Raw genomic sequence first — 20,639 nt, forward strand, 5'->3', positions numbered from 1 at the left:
GGCTATTGGGCACGCTACAGAAAGGGCAATATAACTACTCCCACTCAGGCGGGAACAATAATTATCAACGCCGCCGGTCGCTGCAAAGATGCCCGATTGCACAGGTCCGGAGCCAACCCAAATCAGTAGTGTAATTTACCTCAGAGGACACACAGTTAGTTATAGAGCAGGGAGAGACAAGCTAGTAATTTTATATTTTACTTCAAAAAAGGTAGGCAGTGTTTACAAAGTATAAAAATATATTATATGGAAGACAAAATCATGTGTACAATACAATTACAAATAAAAGAAGGACTAAAATTGAAAAAACAATTACATAGCATTCAGATCATTTCATATTATCATGGCTGGCCTGTGGGCTTTGTAGGATGCACACATCTAGATGCATATCACATGTATATAGCAGCAGCACCCTGGACACAAAGACACTGAGGTGTTATGAAAGGCAATTCAGAATCACAATGGACATGGAGGTCAGAGCACATACAGTGAACTGACAATAACCCAAAATAATAGAACGAGCTCTGAGACGTGGGAACTCTGCAGACCGCAATCCCTAAGCCTATCAAACCACACTAAAGGTAGCCGTGGAGCGCTCCTGACCAGAACCTAGGCGCCTCGTCACAGCCTGAGAAACTAGCTAATCCTGAAGATAGAAAAATAAGCCTACCTTGCCTCAGAGAAATTCCCCAAAGGAAAAGGCAGCCCCCCACATATAATGACTGTAAGTAAGATGAAAACACAAACATAGAGATGAAACAGATTTAGCAAAGTGAGGCCCGACTAGCTGAACAGAACGAGGATAGGGAAGATAACTTTGCGGTCAGCACAAAAACCTATAAAAAACCACGCAGAGGGGACCAAAAAGACCCTCCGCACCGACTAACGGTACGGAGGTGGTGCCTCTGCGTCTCAGAGCTTCCAGCAGGCGAGAAAAACCAATAAAGCAAGCTGGACAGAAAAATAGCAACAAAATAACATAAGCAAAACTTAGCTTTGCAGAGCAGCAGGCCACAGGAATGATCCAGGGAAAAAACAAGTCCCACACTGAAACATTGACAGGAAGCATAGATCAAAGCATCAGGTGGAGTTAAGTAGAGAAGAAGCTAATGAGCTCACCAGATCACCTGAGGGAGGAAACTCAGAAGCTGCAGTACCACTTTCCTCCACAAACGGAAGATCCCAGAGAGAATCAGCCGAAGTACCACTTGTGACCACAGGAGTGAACTCTGCCACAGAATTCACAACAGTACCCCCCCTTGAGGAGGGGTCACCGAACCCTCACCAGAGCCCCCAGGCCGACCAGGATGAGCCACATGAAAGGCACGAACAAGATCGGGAGCATGGACATCAGAGGCAAAAACCCAGGAATTATCCTCCTGAGCATAACCCTTCCATTTAACCAGATACTGGAGTTTCCGTCTTGAAACACGAGAATCCAAAATCTTCTCCACTATATACTCCAATTCCCCCTCCACCAAAACCGGGGCAGGAGGCTCAACAGATGGAACCATAGGTGCCACGTATCTCCGCAACAATGACCTATGGAATACGTTATGTATGGAAAAAGAATCTGGAAGGGTCAGACGAAAAGACACAGGATTAAGAACCTCAGAAATCCTATACGGACCAATAAAACGAGGTTTAAACTTAGGAGAGGAAACCTTCATAGGAATATGACGAGAAGATAACCAAACCAGATCCCCAACACGAAGTCGGGGACCCACACGGCGTCTGCGATTAGCGAAAAGTTGAGCCTTCTCCTGGGACAAGGTCAAATTGTCCACTACCTGAGTCCAAATCTGCTGCAACCTGTCCACCACAGTATCCACACCAGGACAGTCCGAAGACTCAACCTGTCCAGAAGAGAAACGAGGATGGAACCCAGAATTGCAGAAAAACGGTGAAACCAAGGTAGCCGAGCTGGCCCGATTATTAAGGGCGAACTCAGCCAAAGGCAAAAAGGACACCCAGTCATCCTGATCAGCAGAAACAAAGCACCTCAGATATGTTTCCAAGGTCTGATTGGTTCGCTCGGTCTGGCCATTAGTCTGAGGATTGAAAGCCGAGGAAAAAGACAAGTCAATGCCCATCCTACCACAAAAGGCTCGCCAAAACCTCGAAACAAACTGGGAACCTCTGTCAGAAACAATATTCTCTGGAATGCCATGCAAACGAACCACATGCTGGAAGAACAAAGGCACCAAATCAGAGGAGGAAGGCAATTTAGACAAGGGTACCAGATGGACCATCTTAGAAAAGCGATCACAGACCACCCAAATGACTGACATCTTTTGAGAAACGGGAAGGTCAGAAATAAAATCCATAGAGATATGTGTCCAAGGCCTCTTCGGGACCGGCAAGGGCAAAAGCAACCCACTGGCACGAGAACAGCAGGGCTTAGCCCGACAACAAATCCCACAGGACTGCACAAAAGTACGCACATCCCGCGACAGAGAGGGCCACCAAAAGGATCTAGCCACTAACTCTCTGGTACCAAAGATTCCAGGATGACCAGCCAACACCGAACAATGAAGTTCAGAGATAGCTCTATTCGTCCACCTATCAGGGACAAACAGTTTCTCCGCTGGGCAACGATCAGGTTTATTAGCCTGAAATTTTTGCAGCACCCGCCGCAAATCAGGGGAGATGGCAGACACAATTACTCCTTCCTTGAGGATACCCACCGGCTCAGATAAACCCGGAGAGTCGGGTACAAAACTCCTAGACAGAGCATCCGCCTTCACATTTTTAGAGCCCGGAAGGTACGAAATCACAAAGTCAAAACGGGCAAAAAACAACGACCAACGAGCTTGTCTAGGATTCAAGCGCTTGGCAGACTCGAGATAAGTCAAGTTCTTATGATCAGTCAATACCACCACGCGATGCTTAGCTCCTTCAAGCCAATGACGCCACTCCTCGAATGCCCACTTCATGGCCAGCAACTCTCGGTTGCCCACATCATAATTACGCTCAGCAGGCGAAAATTTCCTGGAAAAGAAAGCGCATGGTTTCATCACTGAGCAACCAGAACCTCTCTGCGACAAAACAGCCCCTGCTCCAATCTCAGAAGCATCAACCTCGACCTGGAACGGAAGAGAAACATCTGGTTGACACAACACAGGGGCAGAAGAAAAACGACGCTTCAACTCTTTAAAAGCTTCCACAGCAGCAGAAGACCAATTGACCACATCAGCACCCTTCTTGGTCAAATCGGTCAATGGTTTAGCAATACTAGAAAAATTGCAGATGAAGCGACGATAAACATTAGCAAAGCCCAGGAACTTTTGCAGACTTTTCAGAGATGTCGGCTGAGTCCAATCATGGATGGCTTGGACCTTAACAGGATCCATCTCGATAGTAGAAGGGGAAAAGATGAACCCCAAAAATGAAACCTTCTGCACACCGAAGAGACACTTTGATCCCTTCACAAACAAAGAATTAGCACGCAGGACCTGAAAAACCGTTCTGACCTGCTTCACATGAGACTCCCAATCATCCGAGAAGATCAAAATGTCATCCAAGTACACAATCAGGAATTTATCCAGGTACTTTCGGAAGATGTCATGCATAAAGGACTGAAACACTGATGGAGCATTGGCAAGTCCGAACGGCATCACGAGATACTCAAAATGGCCCTCGGGCGTATTAAATGCAGTTTTCCATTCATCGCCTCGCTTAATTCGCACCAGATTATACGCACCACGAAGATCTATCTTTGTGAACCAACTAGCCCCCTTAATCCGAGCAAAAAGATCAGATAACAATGGCAAGGGGTACTGAAATTTAACCGTGATCTTATTAAGAAGGCGGTAATCTATACACGGTCTCAGCGAACCATACTTCTTGGCTACAAAAAAGAACCCTGCTCCCAATGGCGACGATGACGGGCGAATATGCCCCTTCTCCAGGGATTCCTTCACATAACTGCGCATAGCGGTGTGCTCAGGCACGGACAAATTAAACAATCGACCTTTTGGGAATTTACTACCAGGAATCAAATTGATAGCACAATCACAATCCCTATGCGGAGGTAGGGTATTGGACTTGGGCTCATCAAATACATCCCGGTAATCAGACAAGAACTCTGGGACCTCAGAAGGAGTGGATGACGAAATTGACAGAAATGGAACATCACCATGTACCTCCTGACAACCCCAGCTGGACACCGACATGGATTTCCAATCTAATACTGGATTATGGGCTTGTAGCCATGGCAACCCCAACACGACCACATCATGCAGATTATGCAACACCAGAAAGCGAATAACCTCCTGATGTGCAGGAGCCATGCACATGGTCAGCTGGGTCCAGTATTGAGGCTTATTCTTGGCCAAAGGCGTAGCATCAATTCCTCTCAATGGAATAGGACACTGCAAGGGCTCCAAGAAAGACCCACAACGCTTAGCATATTCCAAATCCATCAAATTCAGGGCAGCGCCTGAATCCACAAATGCCATGACAGAATATGATGACAAAGAGCAGATCAAGGTAACGGACAGAAGAAATTTTGACTGTACAGTACCAATGGTGGCAGACCTAGCGAACCGCTTAGAGCGCTTAGGACAATCAGAGATAGCATGAGTGGAATCACCACAGTAGAAACACAGACCATTCAGACGTCTATGTTCTTGCCGTTCAACTCTGGTCAAGGTCCTATCACACTGCATAGGCTCAGGTTTAAGCTCAGGTAATACCGCCAAATGGTGCACAGGTTTAAGCTCACGCAAGCGTCGACCGATCTGAATGGCCAAAGACATAGACTCATTCAAACCAGCAGGCATAGGAAATCCCACCATGACATCCTTAAGGGCTTCAGAGAGACCCTTTCTGAATATTGCTGCCAGCGCAGATTCATTCCATTGAGTGAGAACGGACCACTTTCTAAATTTCTGACAATATACCTCTATCTCATCCTAAGCCTGACAAAGAGCCAGCAAATTTTTTTCTGCCTGATCCACTGAATTAGGCTCATCGTACAGCAACCCAAGCGCCAGGAAAAACGCATCGATATTACTCAATGCAGGATCTCCTGACGCAAGAGAAAACGCCCAGTCCTGAGGGTCGCCGCGCAAAAAAGAAATGACGATCCTAACCTGTTGAATTGGGTCACCAGAAGAGCGAGGTTTCAAAGCCAGAAATAATTTACAATTATTTTTGAAACTCAGAAATTTAGTTCTATCTCCAAAAAACAAATCTGGAATAGGAATTCTCGGTTCAAGCAAAGAATTCTGGACCACAAAATCTTGAATATTTTGAACTCTTGCCGTGAGCTGATCCACACATGAAGACAGACCTTTAATGTCCATTGCTACACCTGTGTCCTGAACCACCCAAATGTCTAGGGGAAAAAAAAGACAAATCACAGTGCAAAGAAAAAAAAAATGGTCTCAGAACTTCTTTTTTCCCTCTATTGAGAATCATTAGCACTTTAGGCTTCCTGTACTGTTATGAAAGGCAATTCAGAACCACAATGGACATGGAGGTCAGAGAACATACAGTGAACTGACAATACCCCAAAATAATAGAACGAGCTCTGAGACGTGGGAACTCTGCAGACCGCAATCCCTAAGCCTATCAAACCACACTAAAGGTAGCCGTGGAGCGCTCCTGACCAGAACCTAGGCGCCTCGTCACAGCCTGAGAAACTAGCTAATCCTGAAGATAGAAAAATAAGCCTACCTTGCCTCAGAGAAATTCCCCAAAGGAAAAGGCAGCCCCCCACATATAATGACTGTAAGTAAGATGAAAACACAAACATAGAGATGAAACAGATTTAGCAAAGTGAGGCCCGACTAGCTGAACAGAACGAGGATAGGGAAGATAACTTTGCGGTCAGCACAAAAACCTATAAAAAACCACGCAGAGGGGACCAAAAAGACCCTCCGCACCGACTAACGGTACGGAGGTGGTCCCTCTGCGTCTCAGAGCTTCCAGCAGGCGAGAAAAACCAATAAAGCAAGCTGGACAGAAAAATAGCAACAAAATAACATAAGCAAAACTTAGCTTTGCAGAGCAGCAGGCCACAGGAATGATCCAGGGAAAAAACAAGTCCCACACTGAAACATTGACAGGAAGCATAGATCAAAGCATCAGGTGGAGTTAAGTAGAGAAGAAGCTAATGAGCTCACCAGATCACCTGAGGGAGGAAACTCAGAAGCTGCAGTACCACTTTCCTCCACAAACGGAAGATCCCAGAGAGAATCAGCCGAAGTACCACTTGTGACCACAGGAGTGAACTCTGCCACAGAATTCACAACACTGAGGCCTCCTGCTTCAACCCAGATATTCCTAGCCTAAAACCCAGGCACTCTCCCTCTGATGACATCACTTAGAGGCTGGATATTCCCTTGTCTTAGCAGTATGAAAAATCATCATCCCACATATCTCGGCGTCGGAACCTCATAGGAAGACGACACCTGTGTCGTTATGTTCAGCGTGCCATAGGGATTCATTTAAGTATAGACATGGGGTGGTTGGGTGATCCAGTTCCGTAGTAATCCGGTTCTCAACTGTGCTGGTTCTGCAACTTAGAAAACTCACTGGCTGATAGTTCTACTGAAGCCGATGTCAAAAATGTATTTGTCTCACTTCTATCATTAATCGGTGCTATGATATTTACATTAGCAAAGACAAAGAAACTTGTTTTTTTTCCCCATGTGTTTCTACTTTTACTTTGAAGCCATAAAAATTCTTGAGGGAGGGGGAAATCAGTGGCTTCAATTTCACTAGGCTGCAGCAGAGGAAAGAAGGGGGGTCGAATCTGCAGCGTGTGTGTCTGTGCCATGGTACCTTCTAGAACTAAACTCACATTATGGTGACACCTAGCTCCATGGAGATGTTCGGAGAAGCCAGGTTGTGACCCTCCGGTCAACTGGCCTTGTACCTGAATGGACTGTTATCTTCCTAAGCTTGTCGTTAGCTTCTCTCTGTGCGTACCACATGTGGGGCAGTCAGCCCTGGAAGATGAAGCCAGTTTGTGATCCTTCGGTCAACTGGCCTTGTACCTGAATGGACTGTCATCTTCCTACGCTTGTCGTTACCTCCTCTTTGTCTGCGTGCCACAGGTGGTATAGTTGGCGCTGGAAGATCTAAAGTAACAGCTGCTATTATCCTGATGAGTCAGTGGAAGGGTGAGACTCTGTAATGGGCACCATTTTGGGGTACTGTGCTGGGACTGTTCTATGTGTCATCTGCCTGTTTTGTGGTTCAATAAAGCATTGTCACACTGTTTTTCCCTCACCCTGTGTTGTTTGAGTAGCGTTATGCCCACGTTAAAAGGAGAGCGGGCGTTCTATGGGATGATCTCTGGTCCACGCGGTTTCGGCTAGCGGACACTGACTCCCCGTGTCTCCACACTAGCTATTATCTACTCATCTATCTAGTGCCAGAAAAAGAAGGTATAGTCCACAGTGATGAACGTGACTTTAAGAAGAAGAGCTGAACTCACCATATAAGGCTCTGAGGAACGTTTGTCTTGGCAAACACGATGGCCCCTTGCTTCTTTAAGACACTGACAATGACGCTGTCTTCTTTTTCCAGAACATCAATATACTGAACCAGGCCACAGGTGGAGGGGTGACCCTGAAAATTCACCCGGAGACCTGGTGAGAAATATCTGCTCCACCACAGACATATCTTATTAGAGCTGGTTACCCCAGTCCTTCCCCGTAGAGGTTACAGTCTAATCATAGAGATGACAATTACAAGTGTCTCTACCTGACGTGGAGCAGTGAGGACTTACCTGATAACCGACGTGTTCTTTTATGGAGACCGGTACTCCATACAGGGGCCCCTTCACGCTATTATCTCGCAGTCTATTCAGTTGCTCCTCAAAGTCGGGCAGGAAAAGCGTCACACAATTCACGTCTTTGTTCACTTCCAGGGCCTAAGAAACATATATGAGGGTGAGTCTAAAATTCACCAATTTGTTACAAAATACATGGAACATCATGGCATGAGAACTGGAACCCGGAAGCCTCCTGAGAAACCTCAGAAATGATGGGAAACACGTAGAGGCAGGAACAATTACTACATCACTCTTTGAGATAATTTAATAATATTACTTATGGTTGATTTTCCAGTACAATTGGTTGCTGTATATATTATCAGTAAATCTATTGTGATTACCAATATACTCATTTGTAGATAAGGCAGGAGTAATACTCGTTGTGAGACAAGTGAGAACATTTATATATTGTTAATTCCAGTATATTTTTGTGTGCATGAATTATTATTATATCAAGTGTGATTATTACTATTTTTATATGAAAACATAATTGGATCTATCAAGGCCGGAATAATAATTGGTCCTCACCCTATCTTTATAGTTGTGATTTAGCACTCCCCATGTTGTATTCGCCATCAATAATGGGGACCCTTGCACAGAAAGTTTTTTTATTTTAAGGGTATGGATATGTACTGTCAGGGATCAGCTCTGCAGTAGACGTTGGTTCACAAACGGGACTTAGGTCGTTGGTTCAAAATAAACAGGCAGTTTATGAAAAAAAAGTCCATAAACCGTCAGGTTTATAAAATAAAGCAGCCTTTTCCAGGTAAACAAAGGTATAACAGACCAAAACGGAAAATAACAAGTCCATATAACACACGGGCTCAGCCGTGCTAAATGTGAGTCTTTTCCTCTCAGACTCCAGCAGGGTCGGAGCTACACATGCAAGGCCTCATCACCTTGTAAAACACAAACCAAGTGAGACAGCCCCATCTGCCTTAAAGCAGACCATCCAAGACCTGAACTGGACTGGATCCCACCCAGCTCTTTCAGCTGCTCGTAAAACCCAGACCCATAATCTGGGCTCATTTTAAACACTTCTCAGCACTATTGTGCTGGAGCTTGGTTCTCCAGGCACTATATCACAGAGGCTTGGCACCTCGGGGACACATACCTCTCATTGACGACCTGACCAGCTGCCACCTTACATACCCCCCTGTCCAAAACCGCGGGGGGGGGGGGGGGGTGGTCTATCACCTTCTGCTAATGTACAACAGACCCTTGATAGGGCATCTGCATTCCCATGTTGTTTCCCAGGCCTATGCTACACCTGAAAACTAAGATATTGTAGGGCTAGGAACCACCTCGTTGCTCGGGCATTGTTTCCCTTCTCTCGCATCCCCCTTAGTGGGGCATGGTCCGACACTAACCTGAACCTTCAACCTAACAGGTAATACCTCAGTTTGTAATATCTCAGAGTGTCCAATGGCCACTTGATGGCCAAACATTCTTTTTCCATTATGGAGTAGTTACTCTCACATGTGGATAGCTTCCAACTGATGTACATTACAGGGCGTTGCTCTCCATTAATCTCCTGGGACAAAACTGCTCCCATCCCGACTTCCGATGTGTCCGTCTAGACCTCAAACTCTTTAGAGAAGTTGGGCGCTACCAAAATGGCTGTTTATAGAGGACCAGCTTTAGTTCCTGGAAGGCCACCTCAGCTTTCAGAGACCACTTAGCCACAGTCGACTTCGTCCCTTTCAGAAGATCCATCAGCAGGGCTGCCATCAGGCCAAAGCTAGGGACAAATCTTCAATAGTAGCCCACGATACCTAGAAATGCCATGACCTGCTTCTTTGAGAGAGGCTGTGGCCAGCTCTAGATCGCTTCCACCTTATTTAGTCAAGGTTTTATTTCACCTCTACCTACCACATAGCCCAGATACTTGGCTTCTTCCATCCCCATAGCACATTTTTGGGGTTGATTTTAAAGCACGTCTTCCTTAGGGCGTCAAGTATGGCCTTAACTTTGCCAAGATAACTTCCCCAGTCCTGGCTGAATATGACAATGTCATCTAGCTAGGCCGTTGCATTCTTTTTGTGGGATGCCAAGATCCGGTCCATGGTTCTCTGGAAGGTGGCCGGCGCTCCCTGCAACCCAAACAGCATCCTGACATAATAATTACTGTATATCCCCCTGGTTTCGAGAAAGCAGTCTTCTCCTTGGCCTCATTGGACAGGGGAATTTGCCAGTATCCTTTAGTGAGGTCCAGGGTGGTGACGTACCAAGCTGGTCCTAACCTCTCAATAAGCTCATCTACCCTAGGCCTCATTGAGTTTCCTGTAGTCATTACAATGCTGCCACTCCCCTTCTGGTTTTGGAACCAACACTATGGGATTGGGCTAGCAACGCTTCGATTCTTCAATGATTCCTAGATTCAGCATCCGCTTCACCTCTTTCAAGATCACCTCTCTGCGAGCCTCTGGAATCCAATACGGCTTGAGATTGATGCGAACAGGAGGCTCTGTGAGTTCCTCATGCTCTATAACCTCATTGCGGCTTGGCAACTCAGAAAACAGGTCTTTGTTTCGCTGCAACAGCTCCCTACATTGCTGTTTCTGTGAGCGGGACAAGATGTCCATCACCTTAGCATTTTCTACCACCTCATAGGTGTCCTACCACTTTGCCAGGAACTTGCTCTCCACTGTGGGCATCAGCACAAGCACTTGATTCCCCTGGGTTCAACTGTCTCACCCTGGTTGACCCATTATACACACTAGATGGTGCTTCTTGTGCCTTGAGGAGGTGTCCTTCACAATGGGTATCACGTTGGCCATCCTCTCTTGCATCTGGGCGATATGCTCTACCACGCTTCTATAGAGTGTGGTTTCCAGGATGCTATCGTCATATCCAGGAGTCCTCGAGGGTGTCAGCCCTAGAGTAGTTAAAAAAGGAAGAAGCCTGTGGAAGCTTGGTGAACTTCCCTGATGGAGAACAACAGGTAGGGAAGCAGACAATCCCAGTTTTGGCCATCTTTCTCCAATGCTTTCCTCAACATAGGCTTCAAGGTTTTATTCCACCTCTCCACCAGTCCATCAGTTTGGAGATGGTACACTGAGTTTCTGAGTTGTGAAAACTGCAGTGTTTTGCATATCTGCCTCACGACCTTCTACGTGAAGGGGATCCCTTCATCTATCAGTATCTCCTTCACCAGACAGGTTCAAGAGAAGATATAAAGCAGCTCCCGAGAGATACACTTTGCAGAGGAATTTCTTAAGGGTACCGCCTCTGGGTACTGGGTAGCATAATCCAGGACCACTAATATATATTGTTGTTCTCTTACGGACTTCACCAGGGATCTCACTAAATCCATCGCTATGCGCTCAAATGGAACCTCAATGATGAGCAACGGTAATAGAGGACTGCAGAAGTGGGCCACCGCGGAGGTTAGTTGGCATGTGGGGCAGGAACGACAATAGCTCAAAATTTCTCTGTAACACCCAGGCCTGTAGAATCTCTGGAAGATGCTCTCCTGGGTCTTTTCTGCACCCAGGTGACCACCCAACACATGGTATTGAGCCACATCAAACACTCTACGCCTATAGGGCCCTGGCACCCCGTTTAATACTGTTACATTTTCAAAAGCCCCTTTAAGAGTTAGGTACCTGAGCCGGGCAGTTCCAAAGTTTCCCTCGGACAACTGCTGCTTAGGGATGTTGGCCTCAGGGGATGCTACCTCACACTCATCGCCAATAAGCACACACATGGGAAATCCATCTGCTATGGCCTGTGATGAAGTTTCTTTAGGGACAATCTGGCTGTCGTCTAAACACTCAGGTGCCCTCACTTTCCCCCACATGTCCCAGAACAATGCAAAGTCTCGTTCTGTTATTATGGAGTGCAACAAGTTCTTGACGACACTCACTTCCTGAGATGCAGTGCCATAGTCAGAGCTTACATCGACCTGGGCCACAAAATAGTTCTTAGTGTCCCCATTGATGCACCAGATGCCCACCACCTTCGCAAAGAACAGCCAATGAAGAAGTGTGACCCTTATCAGAGTTACTAAACTTCCTGAGTCCAACAATCCAGTCACTTGCAGCCCGTTTACAGACACTGATCATGCCTGAGGGCCCTCGACAGGTTGAGGAACCACCCTGTAGGCGAGGTAGGCAAACTAGGAGCAGCAATGGCTACAGTCAATTGGCTCAGAGTTCATTTGACACTATATGGCCAGGGGCATGACACCTTCAACAGAGAACGACAAGGGACTGATTACTCAGCTGCGATTCAGATCTCTCCTGGGACTTTGGATGCCCCCCAGTGTGGATTAAGTCCCCTTCTTTTGGGAGCCATTCCCCTTTGGGAAAGCCAGAAAGGTGACCTTACCCCTGCTTGACCACCCAGGGAAGCCTCGACCGCCTGGTACCTTAACACCAGGCCTAACAGGTCAGCATTTTGGGGATCTCCCTGGGCAGCTAAGGACTGAATAAGCCTTCAGCAGAGAGTAGATAAAACGATCCATGACCACTCTATCGACCATCTGGCCTGGAGAACAAGTCTCTGGCTGCAATCACTTCTGTACCAGGAGCAGAAGGTCAAACATTTGTGACCTGGGAGGTGTATCACTGTGAAAGTCCTAGAGGTGTACCCACTGTGCCCTGACTGCCAGGGCTACACCCAGAAGAGCCAAGATCTCAGCTTTAAGTTTGTCATACTGGATCGCCCCCCAAGGGCCGTGGGGTACCCAGTACCGGATCCTGCAGTTCACAGCGGGATGTCATGGTGGCTGACCCGGTCCGCTGACCCGGTCCGTGTGTTCGTGACACCACCTGTGGTATTCGGTCAGGGTGACTGATGCTGCTTTAAAGGGTCCGCTGGGGTGATGTTATGGCAGCTAGATGGTATACCTTCCCACAGGTTAAGTATGTCCCAAGGGCTTCCCGGTGTGTAGATGGTGGTATGGTGAGAGGCGCATAGAAGAACGAGGACACAAGGTTGCATTCTCTACCATCTACAGTCCAGCGCACCAGATCACAGGGCAGGCAGAGTCCGGACGGTTTGGAGGCAAGTCCAGAGTTCCCTTGTCCAGGTGGAAATCAGTAACCTTCCTTTGCGCTGCGGTGATGTAGTCAATTACTGCCTATGGCTTTACATAAGGGTCTCACTGATGCGACGTTTTGCTCTCTCTGTCCCTCGTATAGGATAGGGCAAAACCCATATGACTGGTGACTTGAGCCTGTTTATAGGGTCTCTTAGATAACCCGGCTCTGTAGGTGTCACCGTGCCTCCTGGGTGTAGGTGCGGACAGGTAACCTGCAATTAGCTGTCCTGCCGGTCTCTGAAATAAGGCGTAGAGGTCCTTACTCTCTCGGTGTTCCGGCTAACGGGATTTTACACCTCAGAAGGAGGCAGCCTGAGCGGGGCTGTTCCCCTTCTGGTATCCTCTCCTTTGCTTCGACTTCCTTCACGCTCGCTGCAATACAATTCTGCCTTTCAATGTCTCTTTCTGGGAGCTGCAGCTCTGAGGGCATGCATAGCTTCGTTGACCCTCTGTCCTCCTCAGACTCTGGTCTGGAACTCACTAACAGAACTCCTGCCTGGAGCTCTATTAGGAACTGACTCCTGTCTGGAACCAACTGAGCTGAGCTCAGGCAGCAACTAACTAACTTTCCCTACAGACTACCAGTTATATATATATGGGGAGTGTCCTAATAAATAGGAGCAGAAGCTCCCCCTGGTGGCCTGGAGTGTGAATGTGTTGCATGTTTGTGATTCCTGGATGCAGTTATCCTTCCTTGCCTCCAAACGTAGCATCACTCTCCCCGAGAGGAAAGCAATACCACTGCGATGACCAGGACCCTGGGGCACCGCAATACTCTTTTGACGTATTGTATGTCCAAAGCAAAGTACGCTTTCTGTGGCTCTCAGGTCAGATACCTAAAACCTCCGCCTGTAATGACCAGAGGTCCGAATAAGATCCAGTGAGTCACAAACCAAGACCAAGGCAGAAATCTCCAACGGTATTTACTCAAAGGCAAATTAATCAAGGTAATATGGAGAATATTAAGTCAGATGCACCCCAAAGATACACTAGCTCAGCAGCAGCTGAAATCACTGTGCCACTCCAAGGTCTCCTGAGAACTGTGTACTACAACAGACTAGTAAGAAATTTACCTTACAGGCAACTAAAAACAGGAACAAGTGTAAATTGAATGTAGTGTTATTAAGGGAGCCCCTGGAATGGCACATTGAGTATAACTTACACAACTCTAATATAAGATACACCTCTAAAGTAACAATTTAACACTCTGAGCAGAGATACCCGGGTATCTATAACTATGGTACCGTATCCTGAGATGGATTTCCTCTCAGGCAGGAATCCGCACAGGCTGCAGCCAGTTCATATTTTCAGCGCCAATAAGTTACAGCAAACTCCTCTTGTCTTGTCGGCCGATGCCGAGCCCAAACGCCGGGGACTTAGTTAGTGGTCTCACGATGTAGTCTCTGCTTCTGTAGCTCCTAGGAATGCTTCCACGACAATCCGTCCGTCTCTGTATCAGCAGTCTGTCCAGACTTGGTTCTCCACTCAATGCACAGGGAATCCACAGACTTCCAAATACGTACTGGGTTCTTAGTAAAGTCTCAGTCTTTTGTTAAATAAAGGGTTAACTCCTCTCCAGGAAACGTTAGCCACACAAGTCCCTCACAGAGTTAAACAAAAGGTTAATTCTTCTCCAGGGGAACGTTAGCAACAAAAAGTCTCTCAAAAGCTTCTTTTCCTCCAAAAACACTTGCAGTAAATCCACACACAGTCTCTCTTTAAGATATCACAGCAGCTTCTGCCTTTGCTTCCCGCCTTTTTCTCTCTCAGCTCTCACTTCCTAGTTTCACTTTACACCCGAGACACTAGACCCCACCCAGCAGCACACATTGTCTCTGGGAGTTTTGCACGGTCTGTTCTCTTCTGCAATAGGCAAAAACCTGCCCTCTCAGTGGGACTACAGTTCACCCTCTTACACGCCAATTCCACTCCGGGGGTAGTCTCTCATTATCCGCCACCCTCTCAAACATGGCCAGGAATGCTTCTACATCATCCACTGGATTAATCTTTTGAAATGGCCCTCTCATGGTTTTCCTCACCTGGTTCTCGTCTCTTTGGCCTGGAAGTGGTGCGGCTTCTGTGAAATGGACATTCCCTGCCAGCAGCATCAACTGTTCCTGCTGCTGTCATTGCTGCTGCCTTAGTTGCTGTTGTAGCTGGAACTGTTTTATCAGCTTGTTGGTCTCCTGCTGAGCTTGCTGCTGCAGTAGATTGGCCTGCACCTGCTGTTTAATTAGATCCTCCATGGTTGCAGGCTGCGCTTGCACCACTACAGCTGCCTTCACCCAGGACATGCAGTTTCCAGACAGCAATTGTAAGAGGGTGGTGCTGTTATGGACAATAAGGAACATGCTGTCACTTTAAGAGGCTGCACCCCCTTGACTGGCGTGATGGAATGTTCTGCTTCTCCCCTGCAATAGTCGGTGTAATGAACTAGTCTGTTCAGAGTGCAGGGGTGGAGCTGGAGCAGCATGTGTGAGCTGAGGCTTCTGCAGAGAGGACTTTTTGTGCAGATAGCTGAAAGAAAGAAGAACCGTGTCCTGATATAGCTGCAAGGGAGCCACGAAGATACAGAGAAAGGGATTTACAGTTTTCAGGAGCATCCCTAGGATCCAGAAGCAAGGAGAAGACCACGTTTCACTGAGCTGACAGAAAGCCGTGCGCACCACCGTATTGGACTGCTGGGGGCCCCCCTGGGACTTGATCTGATTCTCCAACATCACTGTGAGTCTGTTCCTGTTTGGTGCACCTGTTAGGACCTAGTGTAGGCTTCAATAGTCAGTACACGGGAGCCGTGTGGCCTACTTAGTAAAGGCCAGGGAGGTTATACGTAGAGTAGCATCATCACTCGTTTATTGTTTACATTTGCTTGTTAGACATATTTTGAGTCTGTAATAGTTGGAGCACCGTGCTATTTTACGGACACCCCTAACCCTAATCCCAACCATAGCCCTAACCACACCCCTAACCCCAGGGCCGCCATCAGGGCATTACAGCCGTGACTGGCGTATGGGGCCCGGTGAGCAGAGGGGGCCCGCATCGGCCGCAGGCTGAACCGGGCCCTTAGCGGCGGCCGGCGCTGCAGCTGTTTAACGCTATTGACGTGCGGGCCCGCGCGGGGGTAAGCAGAACTTTTTTTTTTTCATTGAGAGCGTCGATCTGGGGGGAAAGGGGGGGGGGCCCAGGGCAGTAAAGCTGGACACAGGGGGGGCAGAAAGCTGGATACAGGGGGGGGGGGGGCAGAAAGCTGGACACAGGGGGGGCAGAAAGCTGGACACGGGGGGAGGCAGAAAGCTGGACATGGGGGGGCAGAAAGCTGGATGCGGGGGGGGGCAGAAAGCTGGACACGGGGGGGGCAGAAAGCTGGACACGGGGGGGGGCAGAAAGCTGGATACGGGGGGGCAGAAAGCTGGACATGGCGGGGCAGAAAGCTGGACACAGGGGGGCAGAAAGCTGGACATGAGGGGGGCAGAAAGCTGGACACGGGGGGGCAGAAAGCTGGACACAGTGGAGGGGGCAGAAAGCTGGACACAGGGGGGGAAGAAAGGTGGACACAGGGGGGGCAGAAAGCTGGACACAGGGGCAGATTGCTGGACACGGGGGGGGCAGAAAGCTGGACACAGGGGGGGGCAGAAAGCTGGACACAGGGGGGGCAGAAAGCTGGGCACAGGGGCAGAAAGCTGGACACAGGGCAGATTGCTGGACACAGGCAGAAAGCTGGACACAGGGGGGGCGTAAAGCTGGACACAGGGGAGGCGGAAAGCTGGACACAGGGGGGGCAGAAAGCTGGACACGGGGGGGCAGAAAGCTGGACACAGGGGGGCGGAAAGCTGGACACGGGGGGCGGAAAGCTCGACACAGGGGGGGCAGAAAGCTGGACACAGGGGGGGCAGAAAGCTGGACACCGGGGGCAGAAAGCTGGACACGGGGGGGGGGGGGGCAGAAAGCTGGGCACAGGGGCAGAAAGCTGGGCACAGGGGCAGAAAGCTGGGCACGGGCAGAAAGCTGCACAGAGGGGCAGAAAGCTGGGCACAGGGGCAGATTGCTGGACACAGGGGGGGTCAGAAAGCTGGACACGGGCAGATTGCTGGACACAGGGGCAGAATAGAGAAACGGGGTATGATTGGAGACACGGGGCAGGATGACAGACATGGCGGCATGACTGGAGACACTGGGGCATGACTGGAGACAGATGGGGCAGAATTGAGACACAGGGGGCATGATTGGAGACGGGGCAGAATGGTGATACGGGCATGATTGGAGACACTGGAGGCAGGAATGGAGACAGATGGGGCAGGATCATGGGGCAGGATGGATACGATGGAGACAGATGGGGCAGGATGGGGAGATCATATGGGGCAGGATGGATACTCATTAGGGCAGGATGGGAGAACATATGGCTGACGCCAGGAATGAGACACACGGGGGCTAGGATGGTGAATATTATTACCATAGGGGCTAATTTAGGGATATTATTACTGCAGTGATGTATTTATTTTATTTTTTGAGTATACTGTTCTAAATGGGGGGGGGGGGGGCGGTCCTATTACTGTGTAGAGTGATACTATGTCGCCTTCTTCATGTGGTGTAATGTAGAAGTTGGGAAAATTAAGTAATGTGTTCTGCAAGTGGAACTCGAGATAACGGTGTTATTTCCTGCAGAGACAAGTCCTGGCTGGATGAAGTGATGGCGGTCTGTGCTGGATGAAAGATGAAGGACTTCACCTAGAGACGTCACTGGTGAGTCAGTGTGTTACCTATACACTGACACTATACACTGTATACTATATACAGAGGTCCTGTGTATAATGTCACCAGTGATCACTGGATTACCTATACACTATATACAGAGCTCCTGTGTATAATGTCACTGGTGATCACTGTATTACCTGTACACAGACACTGCATACTAAGTACAGATCTCCTGTGTATAATGGCACTGATGGTGATAGTATTGTGGTTTTTTTTTATTATTGATCAGTATTGTAGTATTCAGTCACTATGTGGTGGTAATATGTGGTCTGGTCATGATGTTGTGGTATTTGTTCCTTGTATTTGATATTATTCGATCACTGTGGTGGTAATATGTCATCTGGTCATGGTGTGGCGGTATTTGTGTCTTGTAGATAGTATTATAGGTCACTGTGGTGATATGGTGTCTGGTCATAGTGCTGTGGTATTTGTTCCTTGTATGTGGTATTATAGGTCATTTTAAAAATTGAAAAATAAATAAAAATATACCTAAATTGTATTACATATTTTAACAAATATTTAATAGGTTACAGTAGAGTAGGGCCCGGCCAAAAGTGTCTACCTTGTCATTTTGGTGGCTTAAAAAATCTTTTGGCCAAAACAAAAGCTGCTGGCTATATGTGTGATCTGGTGATGGGAACTGTCAATGTGTGATAGGTGAGAAGTGGAGATTTTCCAAGAAAGAGCGGTGGGACTGTGGACAGTTCGTGGGGTGGAGCCTGGAGGCGGGGCTGGGGTGGAGCCTGGGCGGAGTCTCAAGGGGACCCCGGAAATTTTGCCAGTATGGGGCCCTGAAATTTCTAGTGGCAGCCCTGCCTAACCCTGACATGCCCCCTACAAGTGACACAATTTTGGAAAGTAGACCCCCTAAGGAACTTATGTAGAGGTATGGTGAGCACTTTGACCGACCAAGTGCTTCACAGAAGTTTATAATGCAGAGCCGTAAAAATAAAAAATAATTTTTTTTCACAAAAATTATATTTTCGCCCCCAATTTTTTATTTTCCCAAGGTTAAGAGAAGAAATTGGACCCCAAAAGTTGTTGTGCAATTTGTCCTGAGTACGCCGATACCCCATATGTGGGGGTAAACCACTGTTTGGGCACACGGGAGAGCTTGGAAGGGAAGGAGCACTGTTTTACTTTTCAATGCAAAATTGACTGGAATTAAGATGGGACGCCATGTTGCGTTTGGAGAGCCCCTGATGTGCCTAAACATTGGAAACCCCCAATTCTAACTGAAACCCTAACCCAAACACACCCCTAACTCCAACTACACACCTAACCCCAACACACCCCTAACCCTAATCCCAACCATAGCCCTAACCATACCCCTAACCCCAGGGCCGCCATCAGGGCATTACAGCAGTGACTGGCGTATGGGGCCCGGTGAGCAGAGGGGGCCCGCATCGGCCGCAGGCTGAACCGGGCCCTTAGCGGCGGCCGGCGCTGCAGCTGTTTAACGCTATTGACGTGCGGGCCCGCGCGGAGGTAAGCAGAACTTTTTTTTTTTCATTGAGAGCGTTGATCTGGGGGGAAGGGGGGGGGGGGCCCAGGGCAGTAAAGCTGGACACAGGGGGGGCAGAAAGCTGGATACGGGGGGGGGGGGGGGGGGCAGAAAGCTGGACACAGGGGGGGCAGAAAGCTGGACACGGGGGGAGGCAGAAAGCTGGACATGGGGGGGGCAGAAAGCTGGATGCAGGGGGGCAGAAAGCTGGACACGGGGGGCAGAAAGCTGGACACAGGGGGGGGCAGAAAGCTGGATACGGGGGGGGCAGAAAGCTGGACATGGCGGGGCAGAAAGCTGGACACAGGGGGAGGCAGAAAGCTGGACACAGGGGGGGCAGAAAGCTGGAGACGGGGGGGCAGAAAGCTGGACATGGGGGGTGCAGAAAGCTGTACACGGGGGGGCAGAAAGCTGGACACAGTGGGGGGGGCAGAAAGCTGGACACAGGGGGGGAAGAAAGGTGGACACAGGGGGGGCAGAAAGCTGGACACGGGGGGAGGCAGAAAGCTGGACATGGGGGGGGCAGAAAGCTGGATAGCTGGATGCAGGGGGGCAGAAAGCTGGACACGGGGGGGGGCAGAAAGCTGGACACGGGGGGGGCAGAAAGCTGGATACGGGGGGGCAGAAAGCTGGACATGGCGGGGCAGAAAGCTGGACACAGGGGGAGGCAGAAAGCTGGACACAGGGGGGGCAGAAAGCTGGACACGGGGGGGCAGAAAGCTGGACATGAGGGGGGCAGAAAGCTGGACACGGGGGGGCAGAAAGCTGGACATGGCGGGGCAGAAAGCTGGACACAGGGGGAGGCAGAAAGCTGGACACAGGGGGGGCAGAAAGCTGGACACGGGGGGGGCAGAAAGCTGGACATGGGGGGTGCAGAAAGCTGTACACGGGGGGGCAGAAAGCTGGACACGGGGGGAGGCAGAAAGCTGGACATGGGGGGGGGGCAGAAAGCTGGATGCAGGGGGGCAGAAAGCTGGACACGGGGGGGGGCAGAAAGCTGGACACAGGGGGGGCAGAAAGCTGGATACGGGGGGGGCAGAAAGCTGCACACAGGGGCAGAAAGCTGGACACAGGGGGAGGCAGAAAGCTGGACACAGGGGGGGCAGAAAGCTGGACACGGGGGGGGCAGAAAGCTGGACATGGGGGGGGCAGAAAGCTGGACACGGGGGGGCAGAAAGCTGGACACAGTGGGGGGGGCAGAAAGCTGGACACAGGGGGGGAAGAAAGGTGGACACAGGGGGGGCAGAAAGCTGGACACAGGGGCAGATTGCTGGACACGGGGGGGGCAGAAAGCTGGACACAGGGGGGCAGAAAGCTGGACACAGGGGGGGCAGAAAGCTGGGCACAGGGGCAGAAATCTGGACACAGGGCAGATTGCTGGACACAGGCAGAAAGCTGGACACAGGGGGGGCAGAAAGCTGGACACAGGGGGGGCAGAAAGCTGGACCCCGGGGACAGAAAGCTGGACACGGGGGGGCAGAAAGCTGGGCACAGGGGCAGAAAGCTGGGCACAGGGGCAGAAAGCTGGGCACGGGCAGAAAGCTGCA

The 20,639-nt window shown here is 49.4% G+C and overlaps 1 protein-coding gene across 1 annotated transcript in view; it reads right to left on the reverse strand.

Annotated features, from left to right (window-relative positions):
* Positions 1-20,639, reverse strand: part of LOC138672388 (vitamin D3 hydroxylase-associated protein-like) — a 65,231-nt gene that overhangs the window by 37,263 nt on the left and 7,329 nt on the right. Inside the window, exons 3-4 of the mRNA XM_069760325.1 lie at positions 7,745-7,888; positions 7,451-7,584 (exon numbers count right to left, since the gene is read on the reverse strand). Coding sequence (XP_069616426.1) covers positions 7,451-7,584; positions 7,745-7,888 — 278 coding nt within the window. The remainder of the gene's footprint in view (positions 1-7,450; positions 7,585-7,744; positions 7,889-20,639) is intronic.

Source organism: Ranitomeya imitator, chromosome 3 (assembly GCF_032444005.1).
Source record: "Ranitomeya imitator isolate aRanImi1 chromosome 3, aRanImi1.pri, whole genome shotgun sequence".
Lineage (NCBI taxonomy): Eukaryota > Metazoa > Chordata > Amphibia > Anura > Dendrobatidae > Ranitomeya > Ranitomeya imitator.